The sequence below is a fragment of the Paroedura picta genome, chromosome 2 (assembly GCF_049243985.1).
Source record: "Paroedura picta isolate Pp20150507F chromosome 2, Ppicta_v3.0, whole genome shotgun sequence".
In the NCBI taxonomy this organism is placed as follows: Eukaryota; Metazoa; Chordata; class Lepidosauria; order Squamata; family Gekkonidae; genus Paroedura; species Paroedura picta.
This window is the reverse complement of record NC_135370.1, coordinates 20,231,301-20,258,489: the sequence shown is the minus strand read 5'-3', so window position 1 is coordinate 20,258,489 and position 27,189 is coordinate 20,231,301. Positions and strand designations below refer to the sequence as shown.

The following is a 27,189-nucleotide window of genomic DNA, read 5'->3' as shown; positions in this document are numbered from 1 at the left end:
CAAAACAAAAAGGTTGCCAGCCATGAATTGATGATACCCATATCTTACCTACATGTTTATGAAAGAAGTACTGTTCCAATACCCAACGCCACTGTCACAGCAGGAGGGATTAGCTCGGAGACCAACTGTAAAGCCGTCCAGGTGGGTGGTTATCGGTTCTTGTAAACCTCCAGATGGGACCTCTCGCTATTACGACTGATCTCCAGACAACAGGGATCAGTTCCCCTGGAGATAAAATGGCTGCTTTGGAGGGTGGACTCTGTGGCATTGTAGCCTGCTGAGGATCCTCCCCAAACCCCACCCTCCTTGGCCTCCATCTTCAAGATCTCCAGGTATTTCTTATCCCAGAGCCTTTGTGTCATCTGGTGTGCAGTAGAATTAGGGTATTTTTGATGAATTCTTTTTCAGCATTTGCAGACCCCTGTCTCAAACAGGTCATGTTAAGTCCTGTTAATTTCAATGGAATTTAGTCCCATAGTAAATCCCATAGAGCAGGTCCCCAACCCCCGGTCCAGGGACCGGTACTGATCCGTGGATCAGTCGATATCGAGCCGCGGCTCCTCCTCGTCCTCCTCCCCGGGGGCTGCCCTGCCACTCTGCTGCCGGCTCACCTTTGGTGCTCTCCAACGGCCGCCATGGCTGGGGCTCCCCCTCAGTGTGACACTGCACAGCTACTGCTGGCAGTGCCCCCCAGCGGGTGGCAGGAAGTCAGGGGCGCCGGCAAGAAAAAAAGTGGAGCAGGGGCTCAGGCGGAGGCAATGTCCTTCGGCAAAAGACTCCCCCCTCCCCAGGCCTCAGTAAAATTGTCAAGCGTTGACCGGTGATAAAAAGGTTGGGGATCACTGACATAGAGGAAATGCATGTGTTATTTGTCCCGCTAGTTTGTATATGCTTAAATATTATTATTATGTTCTGGATTGGAACGCCTACCTCTAGCCACTGAAAAGTTTGAGACTAAAAAATTATTGTTTCGGTATATTTGCTCCCACTTCCCCTTAGGGCCTATCCAGATGTTTAAAAAACATTTTCTCTCTCTCTTAGCAACCAGGATGAGTGGGCCACATGCAGCAGGCTTAGTCTTCTTCTTTAAAGTGCTATTTAAAAAGACCAAGGGATTCTTTTGTAAGATTTAAATTGGAATTAATATTGAGAAGTGCCCATTGTCACATGAATGATGACACAGGTACTAGCCAATAGGTGTCTATAACACTTTTCTGGCAACTGCAGTCTTAAATTTTACTGCTTAAAGCATGTAGAAGAAGAAGAAGAAGAGTTGGTTCTTATATGCCGCTTTTCCCTACCCGAAGGAGGCTCAGAGCGGCTTACAGTCGCCTTCCCATTCCTCTCCCCACAACAGACACCCTGTGGGGTGGGTGAGGCTGAGAGAGCCCTGATATCACTGCCCGGTCAGAACAGTTTTATCAGTGCTGTGGCGAGCCCAAGGTCACCCAGCTGGCTGTGGAGGAGGGGGTGTCATTTTTTTTTCTTATGAACTCCCTTGTCTATTTCAAACTGTGCCCTACTTATATAGAAGTCAGTCTGATCTCAACCAGTGGAAATGAATCCTGGGTAGTTAGACTGTAGGCTTCCAACTGCATGGTCCACAATAGTTCTCTTTGAGCTCCCATTGAAAAGTTAAGAACCTATTCTGGAATAGAGTGTTTTCTGGTTTTCCATAATGGTAGAAAACAGGCTATCTATGCCGTTCATACCTATTCCAAGGGCAGGAATTCAACAGGTAAGGTGCAGCCCCCATCTGTGTATCCAAGGCAATGACTAAAATATCTCTCTGGGCTTCTCATGGGTCCTCTCGTATTCTACTTCTCTGTTGTTTATTTCAGTAAAAAACAGCTCATGGTCCTAGCTGAGCCAGACGAAAGGATTCATTCAGCGGCCTCAGCTGTTTGTTTCCTCATTTAAAAAAAATAAGCAACTCACCTTGCTTTTTGTCTTAACAGATGTTTCTTTTGCAAAGTTATTCAGATAGTGTTAGGAAATGAAAGTGAGATCTTATTCTTGTGATATATTGATCCTGCCTTTCCATGCCACTCTTTCCACCAGGAAGCTTGCCAAATTCTCCGGAAGCGCCTGGAGCCTGTCATTAAAAAAAATCCAGAAGGAAAATGGGAAGACTGGGTAAGCACCTGGAGAAATGGCAACTTTGGAGGGTGGCGGTCCATGGCAAATATTTAATAGAAGGTGCTCCAGTGCTCCACAAAATGTCCAGTTTTTCCATGGGAAACATTGGAAAATATATGGCGGGTAGGTGTTGTTTCCCAGTTCTTTCCATTTTCTCCTTGGGCCTTTGCATCTCTGATTACTGCTCTGTGCAGACGACTGGATAATCAACACATTGGGGAACTAGCTCCACCCCCTGACCTTCAGGTGTTGACCTTTCCGCAAAAGCCCACTACAAGCAAATTAGTCAATTCCCAGAGCACATGGCTTGCTTGATGATTATAATTCGTCTTCTGCACAGGCTTGGCATTCACTTAATTCTGAGATGCACTAAGCTAGAAGAACTGGGAGCTCAAACATTGCCAAGGAGATGGTCCATACTTCCTCACCTCCTGTTTTAATACTAATAACAAAAAAAATGGTGCCTGTTTTGTGGTGAGGGATGCTCTTTAATGCTCCCTAGTTTTTGTTAGGATGTGGAAAGGTACAGATCTTGGAAGCTAAGCGGGATCCATAGTTGGATGGGAGACCTTCAAGTAAGGCTTTGTGGAGGAAGGTAATAGCAAACCACCTCTACTAAATCCCTTGCCTTGAAATCCCTTTTGAGGTCACCCTAAGTGGTGTCTTTCCACACACACACAACTTTAGTTTGCATATGCCCCCCTCAGAGCACTTCTGCCTGGCCTCAACCAGGTCCAGGGCCTTTTGGGCCTTGGCCCCAACCTGGTAGAATGAGCTCCCGGGAGAGCTAAGGGCCCTGACGGAGCTATCAAGGTTACACAGGACTGCACGATGGAGCTCTTCCACCAGGCATTTGGTTGAGGCCGAAGAAAGGGTGCCCGGAGTTTCAATCTGGGGTCCCACCCTATGGTTGATTGCTATGGAAGATCTCACCACATGAGGAGTAGGCAACTTTGGCTGGAGCGGCGGAGCTATGGAGTTCTTTTGTGCTGTTTCCGCCATCTTGCTGTTGCTGTTGTTTTAATATTAGGTTATTTAACTAGGGCTGGGGATGTTTTATTGTTGAGATTGATTCTTGTTTTTATTGTTTTATTGTGAGCTGCCTTGGGCTGGCAATTGTCAGGAGAGGCGGGATATAAATATAAAAATACATAAATAAATATTTATACGTCGCTGAATGGTGTGTCTCTTGCAGACTAAAAAAGCTTTTGAGGAAAGCATCTGCCTCTCGGCTACTGGCTACTTCAAGTAAGGAATGCTTTATCCCTTTCTAAATTGCTGCCTTGGGGGATCATGGGTGCTGTTTGTTCAGACTGTGTGGCCTACAGCTCAAACAGATGGGACTGTGAAAATTCCATGGAAGGAGCCCCCACCCAAACTCTTCCTTTAGAAATCAGGCATATGAGGACCCAATTTCCACAGGGCCTGCAAAATGGAGCTCTTCCGCCAGGTCTATGGTTGAGACCGGGGTAGCAAGGAAGATCGGTGCCCCCCCTGGTGTTAGGCAGTAGTTAGTCTGTGTCATCTTGACCCCTCTTTCCATCCCTCCAGAGGTAGGAATGGGGGGGTGAGGAGTTTTTTTAATTGTGATTTTGTTGTCTGTTTTAATGGGGTTTCATTGGGGGTTTTAGTGGATGTCTGTAACCTGTCATGAGCCCGTCTCAGGAGTGGCGGGAAATAAATTGAATTAATTAATTAATTAATCCAGACCACAAGGGAGAGAGTTTGGGGGGCTTTCTACAGACTCTGTTTTATGACCTTGGGAACCCATTACTTCAGAGTTGGACAAATTTAGGCACCAGGGCAGAATGGCATCTTGAAAATGCCTTCTGGAGACTGGAGCCTCAATGCCACCTCCCTGGCAAGTCACTGTGTTAGCCCAGGACAGCCTTGTCATCCCTTCAGGGTTAGACTGTGGTATTGCAACCAGCCAGGATAGATACAATGAAGGGTGATGCTTGTATGGACTTGCACAGCAGGGACACTGGGCCTTAGACCTTGGGATGAACAGATGCTTTACAAGCAGTTACAAGCCTACTTCAAGAGTGGCTTGGATAAACATATGGAGTATAGGTTATTGGCTATTCACTATCAATTATAGATAGATATATTTGGGGCAGTGGTGCTCTGTATTTTTGGTGCTTGGGGAGCAACAGTGGGAGGGCTTCTGAAGCTCTGGCCCCACTGGTGGACCTCCAGATGGCACCTGGGTTTTGGCTACTGTGTGACATAGAATGGTGGACTGGATGGGCCATTGGCCTGATCCAACGTGGATTCTCTTTATATTTCAATTTCTATACAGCCACTCCCAAATGGCTCATGGCAGTTTACAAGAATCTCCTCACAATAAAACCCCATAAAACAATAATTTAAACCCCTATTACAGTTATTAAAACCCCATTTAACCACCCCATGATGGCAATAAACTCCCTCCCCCCTCCCTGGCTCAACAGATCTTCTGATACCAGTGTCTCAAGAGGACCATCTCAAGGGGAGCCTGATTTTCTGAGAGGGGCCAGATCTTCCATGCCCTTGCCTCAACCAAAACCCTGGCCGAAGGGCTCCATTTTGCAGGCCCCATGGAACTGAGAAAATTCTGATAGGGCCCACAGCTCTCTGGGTACTTATTCTACCAAGTAGGGCCCAGGACCAAAAAGGCCCTAGCTTGGTCAAGGCCAGGCTAACCTCCCTCGGGTTGGGTACCTCCAACAGATTCATACCCATAGAGCCCTGTGGGGGGACATAAAGAGACAGGAGTGGCCCAGACCATGGATGGCATTGAAGGTTGATACCAAAACCTTGAACTTGATTGAGGTTGCAACTGGCAACCAATGCAGCTAGCTCAGCACAGGCTGGATGTGAGTCCTTTTAATCTTTTAATGTATTGGGGACTTGTGGGCTGGGTGGTTTTATTCTTTATATATTTATTATTTTATTGTAAACCGCCACGAGTCTTTGAGAGCGGCGGTATATAAGTCAAAATATAAATATAAATTAATAAATTAATAAATGTTCCTGTGAGGTCCCTAGCAGCCACATTTTGCACCAGCTGCAATTTCCGGGTCAAGGACAAGGGTAGACCCACGTAGAGCAAGTTATGGAAATCTAATCTTGAAGTGACTGTTGCATGGATGACTGTGGCCAAGCAGTACAAAGACAGATATGGCACTAGTAGCTTCACCTGTCACAAATGAAAGAAGACCGTTCATACTACTTCTGTGACCTGGGCCTTCATAGAAAGGGAGGCATCCTGGATCACTCCATTGTGGAGGGCACAATATTAAATTGTACCCCAGCCAAGATGCGTAGGTACGCTTCCTGATCTGCCACCTTCCTCCCCAGCCACAGGACCTCCGTCTTGGAGGGGCTGAATTTCAGGCGATTCTGCTCTATAGCCATCCGACTATGGCTTCCAAACAATTGGTGAATGTATTGGGGGGGTGTCTGGGTGGTCATCCATCAGGAGATAGAGCTGGGTGACATATTGGTGACAACCCAGCCTGTAACTTGGGACCTGCTGGGCCAGAGGGTGCATAAGGATGTTAAACAATGTGGGGGAGAGAACTGGTCCCCGAGGAACCCCAGAGGGGAGTCGATAGGGATGCTATCGATATGTTCTTATGTGGTGAATAGTTCATAGCCAGGTTTAAAGAGGCAGGGTCTACAATTCCATTGGAGAAGTTCAACACTGGATGTAGAAGAAGCAACGTTAATCAAGTATTAAGAGGGCTATGTGCCTGGGCCAGGAGGGAAAGCTGATCATATGTTTCTCTAGCAATAGTCAGATGAACCCTTAAATGGGAATCAACAAACAACCATGATAAATGTACAGTCTATGACCCAACCCTTTTCTTTTCTGTTCCCCAGTTATGCTGGAGCAGCACTCTCCCAATTCCACGTGGACCATAAAATGGAGTTCTTCCACCAGGTCCTAGGTTGAGGCCAGGGCAATTAGATCTGGGCCCCTCCCTGAATTAGCCAGGTCATCAGGCTTACCCCTGTTGTGTTCCCTGAGGCACTAGACCAAAGTTTATGGAGTGGGGGGAGTGTACTGTTGCCACTATGGGTGAGTTAATGGGTTTTAACTTTTAAGGGATATTAAGATTTTATTGTGGGTATTATTTATGTTGTCACCATTCATGAGCTACTGTGTGGGAGTGGTGGTCTGCAAATTAAATCAATCAGTCAATCAATAAACATGCCAATAATCTAATATATTCACATGTTGTCTAGCAGAGGAATTTTTTAATAACTTGTAGCATCTCAAGAATTATGTTTGTTTCTGCCATCAGAGGATATCCCACCAATATGGACTGGGAGACAGGAGAAGGCCATGCTTTCCCATACTATGCATTTGCCGCTGCTTGCTCTGAAGTTGAGATTGACTGCCTGACAGGGGATCACAAGGTAAACAACTACAATTTTCTAGCATTGCCAAACCATGCTGGTCAAGAGCCGGCTTGGTGTAGTGGTTAGGAGTGCGGACTTCTAATCTGGTGAGCCGGGTTTGACTCTCTGCTCCTTCACATGCAGCCAAGCTGGGTGACCTTGGGCTCGCCACAGCACTGATAAAGCACCGTGATGCCATATGGATGAGTTTTCGACTCAGCGCTGACTGTTAGCCTGGAATGTCAATTTAAGGCATACATGGTCATAAGTTGTCCGCAGAGTTTATTCTATAGGTTGAGAGCATTCTGTATGCCGCTTCTCCACAATTTCTGACGAAGGGAACATTGATTCTGAAAAACCTATCTCCCCCCGTAAAAGGGATGCCAGCCTTCATATGAGACTTAGGGATCCCCTGGAATTGCAACTCATCTCCAGACTCCAGAGATCAGTTCCCCTGGAGATAATGGATGCTTCTAAGGCACTGTACCCCACTGGGATCCCTGTCCTCCCAGGCTCCATCTCCAAACGAATATCACAGCATGAACGTGTATTTTGCATTTTTTTGAATCGTACTTTAAAATTTAAGATTTCAAAATTATTAAATCTGTAAATTTATATTCTATGCTTGAATATTGTGATCCTCCTTGAGCTTTCAGGGAAGGGTGACTCGAAATGTGATAATAAATAAATAAAAATCTTTAAAAATACCCCTCCATCCCCCACTAGTGTCCAGGAGATACCTAGCAACCCTATCCCAAAATCATGTTGGTCACTTAGAAGCAATTGGACTCAAATGTAGCTGTTTTGCTTTAGCAACGTTTATCTGGACTATGCATGTCATCATAACTTTGATTCTGAGCTGGATAGACCACAGGTTGGCCTTTAAAGGTATCCCCTGTGCAAGCACCAGGTCATGTCTGACCCTTGGGGTGACGCCCTCTAGTGTTTTCATGGCAGACTCAATATGGGGTGGTTTGCCAGTGCCTTCCCCAGTCATTACCGTTTACCCCCCAGCAAGCTGGGTACTCATTTTACTGACCTCGGAAGGATGGAAGGCTGAGTCAACCTTGAGCCGGCTGCTGGGATCGAACTCCCAGCCTCATGGGCAAAGCTTTCAGACTGCATATCTGCTGCCCTACCACTCTGCGCCACAAGAGGCTCTTTAGCAGCACTCTAATATCTGTCCTTGGGGCTTTCTTGAGGAAATGAATCATGCAGTTCTGGCCCCAGAGCCTGGAGCTTCCAAATGCCAATAAAATAGAGATCAGAATCTGAAATTATACCATATGTATGATTCTTATGGGTTGGATGATGGTTATCTTCATACTTTAATTTTCAACATGTTCATCTTATTTGTCTAACAGAATCTCCAAACCGATATCGTTATGGATGCCAGTTACGCCATCAATCCGGGAATCGACATAGGACAGGTAGACATCAGGAGCTTTAATGTTGTACTGCAGGCAAATGTTCATGGGCTGATCCTTTATTGGTTTAAATATTTCAGCCCACTTTTCTCTGACACTGGAGACTTGAAGAATCCATGTCCCATGGGCTTTCTGATCAAAAATGGCCTTTATAAAAGTTTTTTGGTTCTTAGAGTGATAACAACTGGCAATGATCTCATGGTGATCCCATGAGCTTCTACCTTCGAAGGTTTCAAGGCAAGAGATGAGCAGAGGTGGTCTTCCATAGCCTTCCTCTACATCTCAAGCGCAGTATTTCTTTATGGTCTCCCATCCAGGTACCGATCCTGCTTAGCTGTTGAGCTTTGATGAGATCAGACTAGGCTGGTCTATTACAACTACAAATTATAGTCATTTTATTATTATTCTATATGAATGAGGTAAAAGTCACATGCATAGATAATTTCTGTTTTGATTTTTAATTTAATTTTCTTGGCTATATATATACATATATATATATATATATATATATATATATATATATATATATATATATATATAGGTAAAGGTATCCCCTGTGCAAGCACCGAGTCATGTCTGACCCTTGGGGTGACGCCCTCTAGCGTTTTCATGGCAGACTCAATACGGGGTGGTTTGCCAGTGCCTTCCCCAGTCATGACCGTTTACCCCCCAGCAAGCTGGGTACTCATTTTACCGACCTCGAAAGGATGGAAGGCTGAGTCAACCTTGAGCCGGCTGCTGGGATTGAACTCCCAGCCTTATGGGCAAAGCTTTCAGACGGCTGCCTTACCACTCTGCGCCACAAGAGGCTCTATATATATATATACACACACACACAAAACAAAACAAATCCCAACAACAAAACAGAACCAAACCTCAAGATAACTTCATATCCAATGTTAAAACATAACATCATGTTATGGTGATGTTCCAATCAGAAAAAAAAACACAGAAAAAAAGAAGTGTAAAAACGAGTAAGAGACAACAAATGAATAGATAAAAAAGAAGGAAAGAGAAAAGGGGAGTGGGTGTGCTTCCATCCAAAGTAGTTGAGACTTTACACATTTATCTACTCCATTTCTGAGAAATGTATCCTCTAATACTGCATAGATGAATTCTAGACCGTAACAGAGAAGGAATGATGGTACAAATGAGAAGAAAATTGGTTTTATATTACAGCCTTATTTTAATATCTCTTTTAGCAAATGGGTTACATGTATTATGCATATATATTGTAATCTGGAGCAATTAAACAAATAATTGGGTTGACCAGCTGGAAGCATAGCTCTGTACATGCCCACCCATGGCCCCTCCCCTTCCCACCCTTTCCAGGCCCAGCACTGGCCATTGGGGGGGGGGGAGGTCTCCATGACCATATATGGTCATATCACTTGATAAATGTTTAACTAATTAAATATATATTATATATATATAAATTCATTAACACCCACCCATTTGGGAAACCCTTCCAGGACCATCAAGAAACCCCCAGGTTTTCATGAAACCCTGGCTGACAAAGCCTGGATTAATGTAATAACTATGAAAGACTTTTTGAATGGCTCCGTTATCAATATAAGTCTTATCACCTTCTTGAATACTCAGTATCATCCCCCCCTTTCCAATAGTAAGGATAGTTCCACAGAGAACTGTCATTCTGTGGAAGCCCCAGATGCTAAAAGTGAATTGTGAAGGGTGAGAGCTTCCTTGAAAAGAGAGAAGTTTCTTTCACCAATCACAATTACCATTTTATGTTAATTCCATAACAAGGAGTGTGGGGAGAAGACATACTAGAACCCTGTCCTGTAATATCTTAAATGCTAAGCTGCTATAAAAGATAAACAGTGTGGAGCCAGACTAGAGTTGCCAGCCCAAGGCAGGTGACTGCTGGGAGACCCACCATGGTGGGAGGCGGGGCTCATTGGCCACATAATAATGTTACCAGTGATAAACTGACATCACATCCTGCATGACCAGAAATGACATTGGAGCAAACCAGATATTCTGCCATTTGGCCAAAACTCTATAATTTAACCATAATTCTATGACCAGCGTTGCACTGATGTCATGTTGGAAATGTCATTAGCACATCATAGACTGGCCTTCACCCCTCCACTTCCCCCATATTTTTCTCCCACCACCCAACAAAACAGTGGCAGGAAAGGCCTGCTGGAAGCAGGGATCTCCCAGGTCCTAGAGAAAAATTTGACAACTGTAGATCATACAATATTCCAAGTGTAATGGGTTGTGGGTTAAAGGAAAAACCCATTGATATATATATATGTCCTAATAAATGAAGATTACATTAGATTTAAAGTTGGCTACAGAGCACATGACAAGAGACAGGAAAAAATAGGTTTAGATTATAGTTACAAAACCTTCTTTGTCTAGCAGCTTTAAGAGGAAAAAGAAAAGGTAGTTTTTATACACCACTTTTTTACTGCTTGAAGGAGTCTCAACGCAGCTTGCATCAATTTTTCTTCCTCTCCTTACAACAGGCCCCCTGTGAGGTAGGTGAGGCTGAGAGAACTCTGGGAGAAACTGTTCTGTAAGAACAGCTCTAACAGGATTGTGACTAGCCCAAGGTCACCCAGCTGTTTGCATGTGGAGGAATGGGGAATCAAAACTGGCTCTTTAGATTAGAAGCTGCTGCTCTTAACCACTACAGCAAGCTAGCTCTCTGCCTCTAACAGTGTCATCTCTAGGTTGAGAGATTCATGTAGTTTTGGGAGCGGACTAAAGGGAGGGGGGTTGGAGAAGAAAGGGACATCAGCCAAGCATAATGCCATAGAGTCCACCTACCAGAACAGCCATTTCCTCCAGGGAAACAGCTCTCTATAGTCTGAAGATCAATTGTAATTTCCATGTTCTACAGGTGGCATCCTAAATGTTTCACATATCTATCCTGAAATAATGTATGTTTATACTCCCTCAGATTGAAGGTGGCTTTATGCAGGGACTTGGACTTTATACTCAAGAAGAAGTGAAATTCTCCCCAGAAGGAGAGCAGTATACGCGGGGTCCAGACACCTATAAAATCCCTGCTGTTTGTGACGTTCCAGAATTGTTTAGAGTCTACTTGCTACCAAACACAGAGAACCCCGTTGCGATCTACTCCTCCAAGGTAAATATATTAGATATGCCAATAATCTAGTAATTAAGGAGAATTCTGTATTGTTTTGCTGCTGTTTAATTTAATCTGCAAAATAAATTTACTGCATTGAAAAATAAACCATTCCCCATCTACAGTGTGTAAAAGACTTTATAGTTGCCTTTAATGTTATCATATTCCAGTAACATCTAAAGTTACTCCTGAATGTAGGCAGTAACTTACTTTTAGGCCCAACTATATGCCACATTAAAGATATCATCTAAGCCCCCTATCTGAACTTTCCTCATGCCATAAATTTAGCATGATACATACCCCCCGAAGACGCTATATTCCAGGTGCTCTGCATGACGTCACTAACCTCCCATGTCCAGCCAGCAAATTTCACACTAAATCCGCTATTTTAGAGAACAAGTTGGTGAATCCCAAAAAGTGGATTCACAAACTTAAAAAGCGCTTTTCCCCAACGGACAACCAGCACACTACATGCCAAATATATTTATGGAGGCAAAGAAGCGCTATCTCCACCTCCAATGTCCTGCCCTAGTACCCGCCTCCCTCTCCCTTCTCCCGGGGACAGGATTTTTTTAAAGCGAACTACCTGGAGTAACAAATAGGCATACAAACATGTAGGCAAAGCCAAAATTAATTTTCCCCCCAAAGTTGTCACACAAAGTATGCCTGTTTAAAGTCTCCCCCCAAAAAAATCAGGAACGGGATTAATTTTTTAAAGATTCAAGATTCATGATTCCAAAAGGGATGGCGATATAAATAGCACTTTGCATCTATGATTAGATGCATAGGCATTTAAATGGATAACTATTAATTGCGGGACCTTTTAAAAAAGGAGAAAGGGAATTGGCTGCCTGGCTTGATTGACAGGCAGAAGAGAGTCACATATAAACCACATTGCTCTCTTCCACCATTTCCAGCAGCTTGTGGAGGGTAAGCAGCACAAAAAGGTGGCAGACTACAGTGAGACGGCAAGGTGAGGAATGGCTGGAGGCATGATAATATTTAGTGCTATGCCATTCAGGTGGCATAACGCTATTTTTTCAGATGTGCGAAAATGCCCTTAGTGTGCCTGCTAAGCCTAACAACTCACTCATGAACGAATGAAGGTAAGACTCATTTCTTCCAATAGAAGAGCTTGTTTTTTATACACCATTTTTCACTATTTGAAGGAGTCCCAAAGCAGCTTACAAACAGCTTTTCCTTCCTCCTGTTAGGCCAAATAAATTCACAAACAGACTTGAATAAGAAAGAATGACCTATATCAGTGCTGATAAGGAGAAAGCTTAGTCCTCTTTGGTGAAGACCTCAATCTTTCTCAAAACTTGCTAGTCCAAAGCAGTCCTTTACACAGTTCATCCAGTAAGATCACATTTAAACTGTACCTCCCAGAACGTTCCTGGGCCAAGACACCTTTTACACCCGAAACGTACAACTCCATACAATCGCATGTGCATTAAAAAGCTAAGTCCACCCAGGAGTGGGTGGTGATTTTATTATGCTAATAAACCCAACTATACTTCTGTGCATCAAAATCTGTATCTTTCACCTTTACTCCAAAAAGCTGTTTTTTTACAATTGGGGTCTTATCTGTCAAGCGGGGCACCAGGATTCTTAGATTTAATCTAGACTGTGGCTTCTCTAACAAAATGTTTCTTTAACTGGCTATAACACTACAAGGAAAGGTCTATGCTTCTCTGAAAAGCAAAGGTGATTTCTGGAACCTTTATTTTCAATTTTTATTTGGCCGGGTCTTTGTCTTTAAGCTTTTTGTATCTGGAAGGCAGCTGTGACTTGAAAGAAAGCCAGTGTCTTTCAAAATATTAAATGTCCAGACTTACTTGGCCAACTCTTCAGTTAGACTCAATCTGAACTTCTGAATGACTTTAAATAACATTGACCCATTCTGCACAGTAGCAGTTGGACTGGGCCACTGGCAATTCTTTGGATGCAGCAGTTAGCCCCACCACTTCCCGGGTCTGGACAGGGAACATTCTCCCTGCCAGACCCGGTCTCCCCTAGACTGCTGCCTTCACATGAGTCAGCCAGGGTGGAGAGGTTCTGCCGCCGGGGAGGGGGATATTTTCATGGAAAACTTTTAAAGCCCCAGTCGGCTCTGCGGTGCCGTGAAGCATTGCAGAGCTGACTGGGGCCTTTTTTTTGTCCCTTCTGGGATGCCATAGGCAGGCGAGGAGACAAGCCTAGAAGGCTCAGCTCTTCATCTTCCACATGGGCCTGGCCTGAGATGGGCCCCATTGGCACCTGCTGCAAAAAAAGAGAATGCGGAAATACCTACATTCCCTTGCTGTGAGACAATGGAGGGCCTGATTTTGGCCGGGCCAGCACCAAAGTTATCTGGAAACAGGATTAGCCCTGTTGCCAGACCAGCACTGACCCAGCCTTCTCCCCTCACAAGGAAAAGGTCACTGTGTACCAACCACCAGTGTTTCTTTTTTCTAATCCTATTTCCAAAAAAAAACCTGTTGTTGATTTTTTTCTTCTTACAGAGTATGGGAGAAGCTGGTGTATTTCTAGGATCTTCTGTATTCTTTGCAATCAAGGATGCCGTAGCTTCTGCCCGGAAGGAAAGAGGCCTGAATGGCGTTTTTCCACTGAAGAGCCCATTGAATGGAGAAAGGATTCGCATGGCCTGTGCTGATTATTTTACAGAGATGGTAACCACTTTCTCAATATCCTTTGCCTAGTGGGTATCAGGCCGTTGCATCTAAAGAAGTGGGCTCTAGACCATGAACATTCTGCAGGAATAAAATGCTGTTAGTCTTTAATGTGCTACAAGACACCAGTTTAAATCTAGTCCAACCAACAAAACCGTTTCCCCTCTGGGAATTTATACCCATCTATCCACCTCTATATCAATATCACTAAGAGGACATTGTTAATAGAGGAGCAAGAGATTGACAATGGATGGAATGGATGTGGACCTGCACAGAATCCCACACGGAGACATGCTGGATAGAAGGCAGGAAATGGGACTTGTTTAGCAGACTTAAAGGGAAACTGAGTGCCTTCCCACATTCTCATTTTCTGGTCTTGTGAGTTCCCGTTGCTTCACGGCTCCTTTCCACACAAGTTTTCCTCCAGCTAGTGGTTCATTCAATATTCTATCGGTTTCTGTCCGGCATTAAAAACCTTCGGTTTAAATTCGCAGATAGACCAGACATAATGTGATGTAATACTGCATCAGCCACTAGAGGGAGTAAAACACACGTGGAACAGAGAATGCCCCCTGAAGCAACAGTAACTCACAAGCAAGGAAAACAAGAATGCAGAAAACCCTAGGTGAGACTGGAGAGGGGGGGGGGGGGTGATCTGAGATGAGGTCTCTTGAAGGATTTTAAATTTAAAAGCAATGTGCCAGGAAGGATGGAATGATGGGACTTGATTTTGAATGCATATCATAACATTCACACTTAAAAAAATATTGTTCTTTTCTTTTAGATTCCAAAGGATGTACCTGGGACCTTTAAACCATGGGCTATTGATACAAATTGAAATATTCAGGTCCCCCCCTCCAGAACCTTGTGACTGCCTTAGTAAATTGTTGACCTGTGATTCCAAGTCAAATCACAGAAACTATATCATTCTTTCAGATAGGAAATATTTTAGATTACAAAGGGATAGGAAATTCTAAATATCATTAAACAGTGTGGTAAAACTGCATCCTGAGCTTTTTAACCTGAAAACATTACTAAAGGCTATGTACAATTTCCGCAAAAGATGACAGATTTCACCGAATAGCAAGTTTTTCTGGGCACGAGCAAGCCCTGCAAGATATGAAACATGATTCCATGCTGTTTTTTTTAAGTCTCTTTCAAACCAGCTAAGATTTACATTTCATAACACAGGACTCCAAAACTAAGACCATTTGCTCAAGCCAGTCACCTTGTTAAGATCTTTGTTTGATCATTTACCTCATACAAATTAGTTATCTAAATTTAATAGCCATACATCAATAGCACAAATACATAAATAGCAGCTCCTATAGCAATCTGTTCCTGTGCTGTTCTAATCATTTGAGTCTTATATTTACTCAAAGATTATTAATAATAGGCCTCCTCTGGATATACTGAAATAACATCTAAGGTGTCACTTCAGTGGGTGTAGTGGTTAAAGCATCACACTAAGATCTGGGAAACCCAAGTTCGAATCCCCACTCTGCCATGGAACCTTCTGGGGGGACATTGGGGCCAATTGCACACTCTTGCCCTAGCCTTCCTCACAGGGTTCTTGTGAAGATAAAACAGAGAATGATGTAAGTTTCATTAGTTCCCCATTGGAGGAAAAAGCGGGATATAAATTAAATAAATAAATAATACACAGAAGACTGTACCTCATGTTCGGATTATTATGTGGAGCCCTTCTAGTTGAGGCACTTTCTGCTTCATTTTCATTGCCGCCTGACCTCAAAATAAACTTCAGAACCTTAGTTTGGCTTCGGGTTTAGATGTTTGGGGGGATTCTGTCAACTCCCAAATGATATAATGGTATCCGCCTGTGGAAGTTTCAGCCAATACTCCCCATAGATCCTGAGAAAACTATTTTAGAGATGTGAATCCTGTCACATGGGAAAATGAGATTACATGGAGTGTAAACTACAATTATGCGCCCTGTCATGATATGTAACTATAATGTGTACTGTATAGAAACGTATTAACTATTGGTGGGGGTCAATAGTAATTACTTTAGACTTTTGGTTTTATGCCTTTAAGTTCTGTTGTGCGCCATTATGAATGGCAGCTATGCTTCCTTCCATTGTGCCAAGAGTCAGCTCCAGCTAAGTTTGCCAACTCTGGATAGGGAAATTCCTGGAGATTTTTGGGGCGGATCCTAGGGAGGACAGGGTTCGGGGAACGGTTGGGACGGGACCTTAGCAGTGTATAGTAGTACGAAGAACACCCTTCATGGCAGCCATTTTTCTCCAGGGGAAGTGATTTCTGCAGACTGGTGATCAGTTGTAATTCCAGGACATTTGCAGGCCCCACCTGGAGGTTGAGAAATTTAGCGCCAACTAAGTCCCTCCCCTCATTTTGGCAGCCATCACTGAAGTCATCCTGGGACTTTTACTTGCAAAAGAGCTTCCTGAAAACTCCACTGACAAGCTTTTGCTTATTAAATTGTAACTGAAATATGCATTGTTTTAATTGCCACAAGACATGTTGGAGGATACTTTGCATTGTAATTCTGAAAATAAAGAAAACTTTTCCAATAATTAATCCCTTTGTCTGTGTCCTGGCTGGAGTAAAACTTGATTATTTTCAGAATTTTCATTTAACGTAACAGTATATATTCATGGATTCACTGGCATCTTCATGAGTGGCAGAACATGGAAGAAGGCAGAAACCACCAGATATCAGTCGAGCAAAGTAAACGGAGAAGTCCAGCTATCCTTCAACTTCAGAAGGCTACTTGCTTCAGTGTATCTATTTAAAAGCCTTACTGGGAACACTCGTCAGAAGACTAATTTTTGATTTATTTAAACAATTTTAACGTTTTGCAAACAAAACGTTAAAACAGTAAAATGAAAATATATATACATATATATGTCACAGTATAAACAAGTGATCACAATAAGAAAATTACAAGAAAATTGCAAGTGCAGAATAAAATAAACGAAGTGGAATAAAATTATTATACATAAAATAAGGATTCCTCAGCCATACTTGAAACTAACCTTTTCCTAATAATAATGGATAAGGAAATGAAATTAGCAATCATTAAAGTCACAAGAGCTACTCAATATATGAAGGAGAGATGCGCATGAACAAGATACTCTCTGAAAAAGTCAATGTTTTTGCAGAAATATAGTTTTAGAAAGCATGTTGAAGAGAACCTGACTACTGTGCGGGCCAGCTATCATGTTGCTAAATGTATTGCTGAAAGTGGTTGACCATTCTCTAATGGTGAATTTGTTAAGAACTGGATGGTTAAATTAATGGAGGAAATATGCCCTGAGAAGGCATCTCGTGTTAGTCATGTCAGTGTATCTGCCTCTACAATCACCAGGCAAAGAACTAGGAGAAGACCTGCATATGTCACTGGTTGTCAAGGCAAAAGATTTTGACGTTTTTTCCCTTTGGCAGAAGTAGAAAATTTTGAAAAGCATGACAACTGTGATTGTGCAAGAAATATGGTGGGAAGTATACTGGTGTAGTTGCAAAAATCAATGAAGAGTGAGAGAGAATGAGCAGGATAAACAGAGAAATTTTGAGAGAGAAAGGGAGAAATATATAGTCATAAAGAGATACATTGAGAGAAAAGAGATATAAATAAATATAAATAGACAGATGTATAGATTAAAGAGATAGAAAAGCAAAGATAATGAGACAGAGAGAGAGAGAGACAAACACAGAGAGATATAAGGATAGCTATATAGACAAAGAAAGAGAGGTTAAGATAGAATAAGGTGACCAAGATTTTAACATTAGTAAAGCAGGACACCATTGACGGGGGGGGGGGGGGTCTTTGATTAAAAATTCAGTCTATATGGAGCGACAAAAAGTTTCATAGAATGCATAGAACGCAAAAATTGTATTGAAATATATAGATTTTTAATTTCAACTTAAATACAATTTGCCAGGTACCCCCAGATGTCCCTCCTAAAGTGGGACAATCTGGTCACCTTAAGATAGAGGTAGACATAAAGGTAAACAGAGAAAGAGAGAAAAAAGATCTATACAGAGAGAAAGTTAGTTTGATTAGAGAGAGACAGAGTTTGATAAAGATAAAAAGAGATAGCAAGAGAGAGAGAGAGAGAGAGAGAATGATATAGGTAGAGACATAAATATAAAGAAACAGAGTGAGAAAGAGTTAAAGAGAGATAGTGATAGAGTTATAATGACTAATTACTGTACATTAAAGCATCTTAAAGCATTCAGTGCATCACTGTCATTCTAATTTGAGCCATATTATGTTTTAAAGGTGCTGGGAAAGACCTTTCCTTTAAAAGGTTACTTGCTGGGGCAGGCTTGGGTAAGAAACAGCAGCTTAGCAAACTATTTTAACTTAAGGGCAGGTTAGAGTCAAGAAGACTCAATCCGTAGCTCCCTTCTGACCTCTAGTGGTGCTGGTGGTTAAAGGTTTCTACATTGTGCAGCATGATGCCCACTCACTGGGAGACCCTTGGCTGGTTATCCTCTTTCCGCCTAACCTACTATGCAGACTTTGCCTGCATGGCTGTGGTGCCCCCGACACCCTCCCCCACACCCCCCTCATCTGTACGGCCCTCTGCAGTCAATGTTCCCCAGTTGAGGCCTACATAACCAAATTAGGGCAAAAATCAACATCAAATCCTTAATGCTCTGCTAAATGAAAACAATCGTGCTTTACTATCTAAAGTTCTCAATGTACTTGGTTCAATGTTAAAATTTAATTTTTTGTGCTTGCAGAAATGCTAACCTGTTTAACAGGTTTTATTGCACACCAGCTATGTTCATCGGAGTCGTGGCTATCTCTTTCTACTTGAATTTTTATGCCATTAAAGGGAATCTATATCTAATCTAATGTATTGGGAGGGGGGGGCTGTGAACACCGTTCTGAGTTCTTTGGAAGGGAAAGTGGAATAAAAATGTAAATGCATTTTCTTCCTTGAGGTCTGGTATCTTGACCAGCTGGGTCTCTCCCTGCCTGGGGGGGGGGGATCTGTAGGGTTTTCACAGCATCTGCTTGACAGGTGTGCAGATTCTCTCCCACACTTTGGACTATTTCATCTTCTACTTCCCTGTACAATACGCAGGCACCACTGAAGAACCCGTCAGCTCATTCAATAACTAAAAATGCCGCCAAACTTCACGTAGCATTCACATCTCATTTTCGTATCATGCAAACGCTCAGGGAGACATGTCTAAAACTTCGGCAGTCAGTTTCACTGCCTCATTTCAGGCAATCAATGCCTATAATAACTAGCTGCTATGAAATGCCTCTTGTGGCGCAGTGTTAAGGCAGCAGACATGCAGTCTGAAAGCTCTGCCCATGAGGCTGGGAGTTCAATCCCAGCAGCCGGCTCAAGGTTGACTCAGCCTTCCATCCTTCCGAGGTCGGTAAAATGAGTACCCTGCTTGCTGGGGGGTAAACGGTAATGACTGGGGAAGGCACTGGCAAACCACCCCGTATTGAGTCGGCCATGAAAACGCTGGAGGGCGTCACCCCAAGGGTCAGATATGACCCGGTACTTGCACAAGGGATACCTTTACCTTTATGAAATGCAAAATTAAATAGGATTTTCTCAGAACGTACCTAGTATGCATATGAGCCCATCTAATTGAAGGCTGGGAGGATCACACAGCTGCTCCACTTACACCACTATTGCTGTCAGATGATTGACATCAGCAGCAATTGGGCTGTGCCATGTTGCTATTGAACAGCGGCCATCTTTCTGGTTCCTTACATAGCTAAACACCTTCAGCAAAGCATCACTAGATGGCAGTCACCCTCCATAGTATGAAGCATATGTGAAGGGTTTTTTTTTTAGAGAAGGGGATCTATGCACAACATGATATGCCATATTCAATGGATGAGTAGTTAGCAAAATGCTATCATTCTATAAGAGATCTAGTCTGCAAAGGAAGATTGAGGAAATCCACGCTTACCAGGTTGGATACTAAGGAATCTGTTTGGGTAAGGTGAGAGAATTCCCTCTGGCACGAGAAACATGCTGCTGAAAGACATTCATTAGATATAAAAGATTGCTTTGCAGCCTTCAACATTCTTGCCAAGAATTGTAAGAAGCCTCTCCATGGAGCAGCTGTTTGGTGGCTCTGAGGGGGTTTAAATGGACTTTGGTCTTTTTAAAATGCATCCGAGCCAGAAAATTCAGCCTTCCCAAATCAAGTTGAACCTGAATTGTACCAAAATTGAGATTCGGGATGTGCTGAATTGCCCCGAACCCAAAATTGGGTTTCTTTGCCCATCACTAGCACAGTTAAGAAAAATGTGTAGTGTTTTGTTCTGTAAGCTCAAAAATAACTGGAACTCTGTACATGACTACAGAGAATACATTTTTTTTTCCATGCAGTGCAAATTATTTCAGTCCACTCACGAGATGAAAAGTTTGAACATCCATAGGATGTATGTGCAGTCAATGTATGTCATTTTACAAACTGTAACACTAAAAGGATAATGTATGTCTTTTTAGAGCCTCTTGTGGCATAGAGTGGGACTCAGCCTTCCATCCTTCCAAGGTCAGTAAAATGAGTACCCAGCTTGCTGGGGAGTAAAACCGTAATGACTGACTGGGGAAGGAAATGGAAAAACCACCCTGTATTGAGTCTGCCAAGAAAACACTAGAGGGCGTCACCCCAAGGGTCAGACATAACTCTGTGCTTGCACAGGAGATACCTTTACCTTATGTCTTTTTATGCCCGTGCTAGCTTCCATGTTGGGATGATTGTACATGCTATAAAAACACACATTATAAAACATAGGTAAAAGAAATCCACATTAAAATCATAGAAGCACCTTTAGTAGCATATTTTGTAGAAAAGGGACATAGTACAGGTGATATCAGAGATGTACAAGTTGAAAAAGACTGAAGGAAGGACTGAGCCCTGGGGTAGACTATTATTATTTAGGTTCTTCTACTTGTTAAATGACTGACCCATAACAACTTGGAAAGTCCTATCAATCAGCATGGTATTAAGGACTTGAAATAATGTTCTGCAGGGGAAAACTTTTACAGCAATCCATCCCTCGTGATGGCATCATAAACTACAATCAGATCAATGAAAACTGCTGAAGTCTTAAGACAGTTCTGATACCCTGCCTCAATAAAAAAAATTTAAGCTGAGAACATGGCTTTCATAACTACAACAGAGTTTAAATTCTGCTTCCTCTATAGGGAAATGTTCAATTCTATCACCCATTCTATTCAGGATTAGCCTCTCAAGGAGCTCAGAAGGGAAATAGGTCTGCAACTTGTTGCCAGTTGCTTTGGTTGTCCAGGTTTCAGAATACTGGCTATTTTTGCTTTCTTGAATTCTCCTGGGCGTCTTCCTGTTTCCATGTCATTGAGAAACTTCATTAAACATTTCTTAGTTAATGTTATGGATGCAATTATAGCCTGAAATTCTAGCTCACCTCAAGGTGCACCCCTAGGGTTTCATGAAACCTGGTTGAGAAAGCTTTCCTGAGACCTAGACGCAAAACACCTAATCGATTCAGCTGAGAATATTTAACAAACGTCACCTTTATGGTGAATAGGAAATTACATGTAGTTTAACCCAGTGGTCCCCAACCTTTTTATCACGGAGGACCGGTCAACACTTGACAATTTCACTGAGGCCCGGGGGTGTAGTCTTTTGCCAAGGGACGTCGCCACCGCCTGAGCCCCTGCTCCACTTGCTTTTCCACTGGCGCCCCTGACTTCCCGCCACCCACTGGGGGGCGCTGCCGCCAGCAGCTGCGCAGTGCCACGCCGAGGGGGAGCCCCAGCTATGGCGGCCGCTGGAGAGCACCAAAGGTGAGCCGGGGGCAGAGTGGCTGGGCAGCCCCCCAGGCAGCAGCTGGGGAGGAGGAGGAGACGCAGCCCGATACCAACTGATCTACGGACCGGTCCCGGTCCCCGGAGTGGGGGTTGGGGACCACTGATATAAACTGAAATGAAATGGCTACGTACCAACAATCTGTTGTGCAAGAGAAGGAAGCTACTATGAAAAAAGGATTCATTTACCATGGAGAGTTGCATGAAAGCTTTAAAGATTTTTTTTAGGCACTTCAATCAATCAGGTGACTTTTCAGCAAAACAGCAGGAAAATCTTTAGCCTTCATAGATCAAACATAACCGCAATCTTTACTTTAAAGGGAGATGTCAAAGCAACAAAGCTAGGCAAAACGTGAACCAACATTCCTACCAGTACAAAGCGCTTATTAGTGTTTTAATATCTAATCCCATGAGGGTAATAGTCTTCAGCTTACCGAACTTTGAGTCCAGTGGCACCTTTAACACCAACAAAGTTTTCTTCAAGATATAAGATTTCATGTACAAGCATGGTGCTGGCATGGGCTCATGGGAATTGCAGTCCATGGACATTTGGAGAGCCACCGTTTGGCCGCCCCTGCTTTAGAACTTTCCCAAAGAAGCTCAATTCCATGGTTTTTGCAATAATGAACTATGAAAGGTAGTTCTGTCCCAAATTCAAGGGTTTCCAGGTAACAGTGGTATTTGCACAGAGCCAGTGTGTATTGAATTGAATCACACAAACCAGTCGTACATATCTGTAGCACCACAATTTTTATTAAGAAAGATCTTTAAAAACTTTTGGGACACCTGATGGTTTAGAATAAACACTGATCGACGTAGGAAAGAGCAGTCGAACTAAAATATTTGGTTTAAAATTGTTAAAGCCTACTTATGCCTCTTTACACAATGACCAATATTGACTTTAAGGCTGTAGCAAAGGATACCATATTTTTGGAAGAAGACCATCATGCCATCAGGCAATTATAAAGGATGCTACAAGGTTTGGAAAGCAAGACTGATATGAAAAGTCAGTGTTCGCTTGAGTCATGCGATCGCTGTCCAAGACAGACTGTCAAAACACGAACCGCAATGGTTGAACAGCTTCAAAGGGGTGTACATTCAGCTGCTCTTTAAAGTGCAAAACACATGTGTGTCAAGTTCCTTTTTCAAAGGCAGGACATCTGAAATGCTCCTGTGAACAGTTTATACAACTAATCAGGGGTCCTGTAATACCCTCCAGCAAAGCTGACTCTGGCGTCTCTTCCTACCAGCCAAACATGTACTCCATAGCTTTGGACACAATGCTTTCGTCTTTCCGAGGAGTCAGTCTGTCAGAAACCACCTAGAAAAGAGAGTCAGACGCAGGGTAAGCAAGAGATAATATTTGCCTCGCTAGCTGTTTACTGTTCTTTTCAACAATGCAGCTTGGGTCCTACCAAATAAGCAGCCTGGGTCCTACCTACCTACGGGACCACTTATCTCCTTATGCCCTCCCCCCCGCCAGGGTGCTTTGCTCTGCGGGTATGAATCTGCTGATGGTCCTGGGGCTCCGGGAAGTGCAACTGGCCTTGATGAGCTCCCTGAAGAACTGTGGGCCCTGTCAGAAATCCCTGGGTTCCACAGGGCCTGCAAGATGGAGCTCTTCCACCAGGCGCTTGGTTGAGGCTCAGTGCAATGAATAAATCTGGTATCTACCCCCGGCCCTGGTCTTAGGCCACGGTATTAGGCCGGCCAAAATCTACCGTTCGTTTCTACCTGTTTCTCTTTTTTCCTTTCATTCCCAGTTTTCTGGCCTATACTGGCTACACCTGCAGCAGAGGAATTCCTACCGCCATCTTAACTTTATTAGGTTTGGGGGGGGCTTATTGTTTCATTGCGATAATGTTAAGATGTTTTAAATGCTTTATTGTCTTATGCCGTGAACCTGCTTTTGCTGGGAGCGGCGGTATCCAAATGTAATTACAAATAAAATAAATAAATGCCCAGAATCCTGTCATCCAATGCTAAGGTGACCAGGACAGTTTCCTCACTTCTCTTCCTACATACCTGATAGTCGCTAGTTGAAGCTTTATAGGCTGTAGCAAGAGGCCTCATTGTAGAAATCCTTTGAGCACTCGAAGGCTGCACGGGGGTACCTAGCGTTTTCATTGGGGGCGTGAAGGAGGAAGAAGGGGAGGATGCAGAACTTCTCTCTGTATTTTCCATCACGCTCTGCAAGCAGAAATGGAAGATTCCAATGTTAAAAACTGTATCCTAGTTCTTGAATCATCTTTTCCAGAGCTCAACGAGATCGTATTTCACATTTCATAGTCTGGAGAGGTTCTCTCATCTCAGCAAAGGAAGAAGGCACAAAGGTCTTCGCTCCTAGCTGCTGATTACTGGAACATCTTAGCCAATGATTCAAGACTACATGAAGTTAGCAGGCGAGATGGCCAGGCGACATCACATATGTCAGACAAGTAGCCAGCTAACTATACCCAGAGCTGAGAAAAAAGGGGATGTGATAATATTAATAGGCTTTTAAATGTTTGTTCAGCTATTAGCTATTATATCTCTGCGTTTTAGGGCAAATAATTAATACTTTTTTGTAAAAATATACAGTTTCAATGAAAAACCTGCCATGGTGCATAACATAAGGTACACAATTTATTTCAACCAAAAACAAAAACAATTGGGGCATGTAAAGTAGACTGTTCTTTGGTTTATATTCAATCAAAAAAAGGACTCTCACCTATTTGATCATTTTGACATGCAATTAAATACAGTACCAAGCTCCTCTGGCCCCATTAACCCTACATTGTTATTCCCACCTATGCCTTGTTACCTGAATTAGTCATAATGTTTTTCTTATTACCGTATGTGACCATTTATATATATATATTATTAGATTTCTATACCGCCACCTCTCGAAAGACTCGTGGCGGTGTACAAGCAAACCATAAAACCCCATAAAGCCTGACAATCCCCCAATGACCAGTAACACCAAATTTTCACTTTAATGGATACACCTTAGAGCATCAAAACAGAAAGGAATTTATTTTGAAATGGCCACCTAGATCCATGCAATGGTGACATCAAGACTAGACTACTGTCTTGATCTCCCGTCAAAATCAATTTGGACACGCCAGTTGCTGCAGAATGCATCAGCTAGACCCTCATATCTGTGAGACACCTCCCCCCCCCCCAATGTTCCACATCAGCTTTACACATCTGAGCAGGGCCTTCTACAGGTGCCAACCTGAAAATGCACTAAATCAACAATTGCCCATACATGTGCCTTCTCTGTTGCACCTTGTAGATTGGTCTGCCCAGGGAGGTCAGGAAGACTCCCACTGTTCTGGCTTTCCACAAACTGAGCCAAACTAAATTATGCAGCAGGGCTTTTCTAAGTAGATAAAGAGCACAGGCTATACAAAATCATTCACCCCCTCAGTTTGGTGTAGTGGTTAGGAGTGCGGACTTCGAATCTGGAGACCTGGGTTGGATTCCCCGCTCCTCCTCCACATGCAGCCAGCTGGGTGACCCTGGGCTCACCAAGTACTGATAAATCTGCTCTGTTTGAGCAGTAATATGAGGGCTCTCTCAGCCCCACCTCCCTTACAGGGTGTCTGTTGTGGGGAGAGGAAAGAGAAGGCGACAGTAAGCTGCTGTGAGACTCCTTCGGATAGAGAAAAGCGGCATATAAGAACCAACTCTTCTTCTAAAGTTAACTGTATACACTACTAGGTTTTATTTATTTATGGTTTTATTTATTTTATTTATTTATGTTTAGGCTTATATACCACATACTCTCAGTAAAAAACTGGCTGGCAGTGGTTTACAGAAAAAAGAAAGATGTCACATAGTAACCAATAAAACATATGGTAAAAACCCCTTAAATACACCCCAATCACAGAAGAGGGCAGTGTCTAACTGGTTATAATAGAACCCATCTAGCGCCTCGGGCATCAAACTTGGTGTAGATTATTAAAATGGCTGGTATTTAAATTTAGTGTATATATGTATGTACGCGTGTATGCGTGTGTGTGTGTGTGTGTGTGTGTATAAACCTTTATTGGCATAACAATAAGAGGCAAGTATGGCGGAAGGGAGGGACTAGGCATGGGGGTGGTAGCTGCATTTGGTTTTAATTTTGGATATTAAGGTTGTTATGTTTAATACTGTATTTTATATCTGTTGTTAGTTGTCACAAGATGGCTGGACCAGGAGCGGTGGCCTATAAATCTAATCTAATAAATAAATAAAATATGCTAACAATTTGTGTTGCTTCCATCTTGTTTTTTTTTTTTTAATTCTTAATTTCTTCTGGTTGATTCTGCAACTGAGATCCTATTTCATTGTCTAATGAATGTCCCATCCTATCGATTGTACTGACTCTGTGCAATCCACTTTTGAGTCCCAGTAAAAAAGACAAGAAATAACAAAAAATAAATAAACTCACTTTATCGATACAAGGTTTTACCCCGATCATGATAGATTCACCAAAAATTCTTCCGTCTTTGCTCAAGGCTTTCCGAGCCTGCAATTTCGACTGGTAATGGATATGCATCCAGTTCCCTGTGTTGGACATCTGTACAAAACAAGGAGAAATGGTCATCAGGAGCCAAAACGAAGAGGCGATTTTTAAAAAGCCACAACTTTCGACTTACCACATGCTTCAATATGTTTCCATACTGTGCAAACTGTAGCAGAATATAGGAAGCGGATCCTTGAGGAAATCTGAAACAGTCACAGGAAAAACCTCACGTTACTCATTAAGTATCAAAAATAAAATTTTAAACCTTCAATAGAAAATCTAACTAGGCCCTTGGCAACGTTTGCAGAAATACTACTGCAAATCCTGGCCAATCTTCAGATGCCGTCCCAACTACTACGAAGATCAGTCTTGTCATCGATCTAATAGCCTTACGTTTTAGCCTCAGCATTACAAGATTAATAGCTATCTCAACCAAAGAATCATGGGGAGGTGTTCAGAGCCAAACATAATATACAGCCCCACATACACAAGTGCCTGTGGAATGCCCTCTCCCTTGAGACTCTCCTGGTACCTACTTCACTTTCATTTAGGCACAAGTCTAAAATACATCTTTTTACCAAGGCTTTTCATTGGGAATCTGGTTTTGTTTTTCTGGATAGTTTTTTTGTGCTACTCATGTCAAATGGCTCGTGTTTTAATATTCTAAGCTACCTCGAGCAGGAAGCTGAAATATAAGCATTTCTGTACTGCTCAGTGCCAGATGCACTTCAAGAAGGACGTAGATAAAATTGAAAGGGTACAGAGGAGAGCGACGAAGATGATCTGGGGCCAAGGGACCAAGCCCTATGAAGATAGGTTGAGGGACTTGGGAATGTTCAGCCTGGAGAAAAGGAGGTTGAGAGGGGACATGATAGTCCTCTTTAAGTATTTGAAAGGTTGTCACTTGGAGGAGGGCAGGATGCTGTTTCTGTTGGCTGCAGAGGAGAGGACATGCAGTAATGGGTTTAAACTTCAAGTACAACGATATAGGCTAGATATCGGGACAAAATTTTTCAGTCAGAGTAGTTCAGCAGTGGAATAGGCTGCCTAAGGAGGTGGTGAGCTCCCCCTCACTGGCAGTCTTCAAGCAAAGGTTGGATACACACTTTTCTTGGATGCTTTAGGA

At 42.9% G+C, this 27,189-nt stretch overlaps 2 protein-coding genes across 2 annotated transcripts in view; one reads left to right on the top strand and one right to left on the bottom strand.

The window, feature by feature from the left end:
* LOC143829079 (aldehyde oxidase 2-like) overlaps positions 1 to 16,303 on the top strand; it is a 43,524-nt gene extending 27,221 nt beyond the window's left edge. The window contains exons 17-24 of the mRNA XM_077319379.1: positions 13 to 141; positions 2,062 to 2,136; positions 3,335 to 3,387; positions 6,432 to 6,546; positions 7,893 to 7,958; positions 10,888 to 11,076; positions 13,581 to 13,748; positions 14,533 to 16,303. Coding sequence (XP_077175494.1) covers positions 13 to 141; positions 2,062 to 2,136; positions 3,335 to 3,387; positions 6,432 to 6,546; positions 7,893 to 7,958; positions 10,888 to 11,076; positions 13,581 to 13,748; positions 14,533 to 14,586 — 849 coding nt within the window. The 3' untranslated portion in view covers positions 14,587 to 16,303. The remainder of the gene's footprint in view (positions 1 to 12; positions 142 to 2,061; positions 2,137 to 3,334; positions 3,388 to 6,431; positions 6,547 to 7,892; positions 7,959 to 10,887; positions 11,077 to 13,580; positions 13,749 to 14,532) is intronic.
* A 5,998-nt stretch (positions 16,304 to 22,301) lies between these two features.
* Positions 22,302 to 26,306, bottom strand: LOC143829076 (nucleoporin NUP35-like). The gene is made up of 4 exons (XM_077319377.1): positions 26,197 to 26,306; positions 25,989 to 26,117; positions 23,594 to 23,758; positions 22,302 to 22,889 (listed from the first exon to the last, which is right to left on the bottom strand). Exons 2-4 carry the CDS (start codon positions 26,115 to 26,117, stop codon positions 22,812 to 22,814), a joined length of 372 nt encoding a protein of 123 aa, XP_077175492.1. The 5' UTR covers positions 26,197 to 26,306; the 3' UTR covers positions 22,302 to 22,811.
* Positions 26,307 to 27,189: the final 883 nt, after the last annotated feature.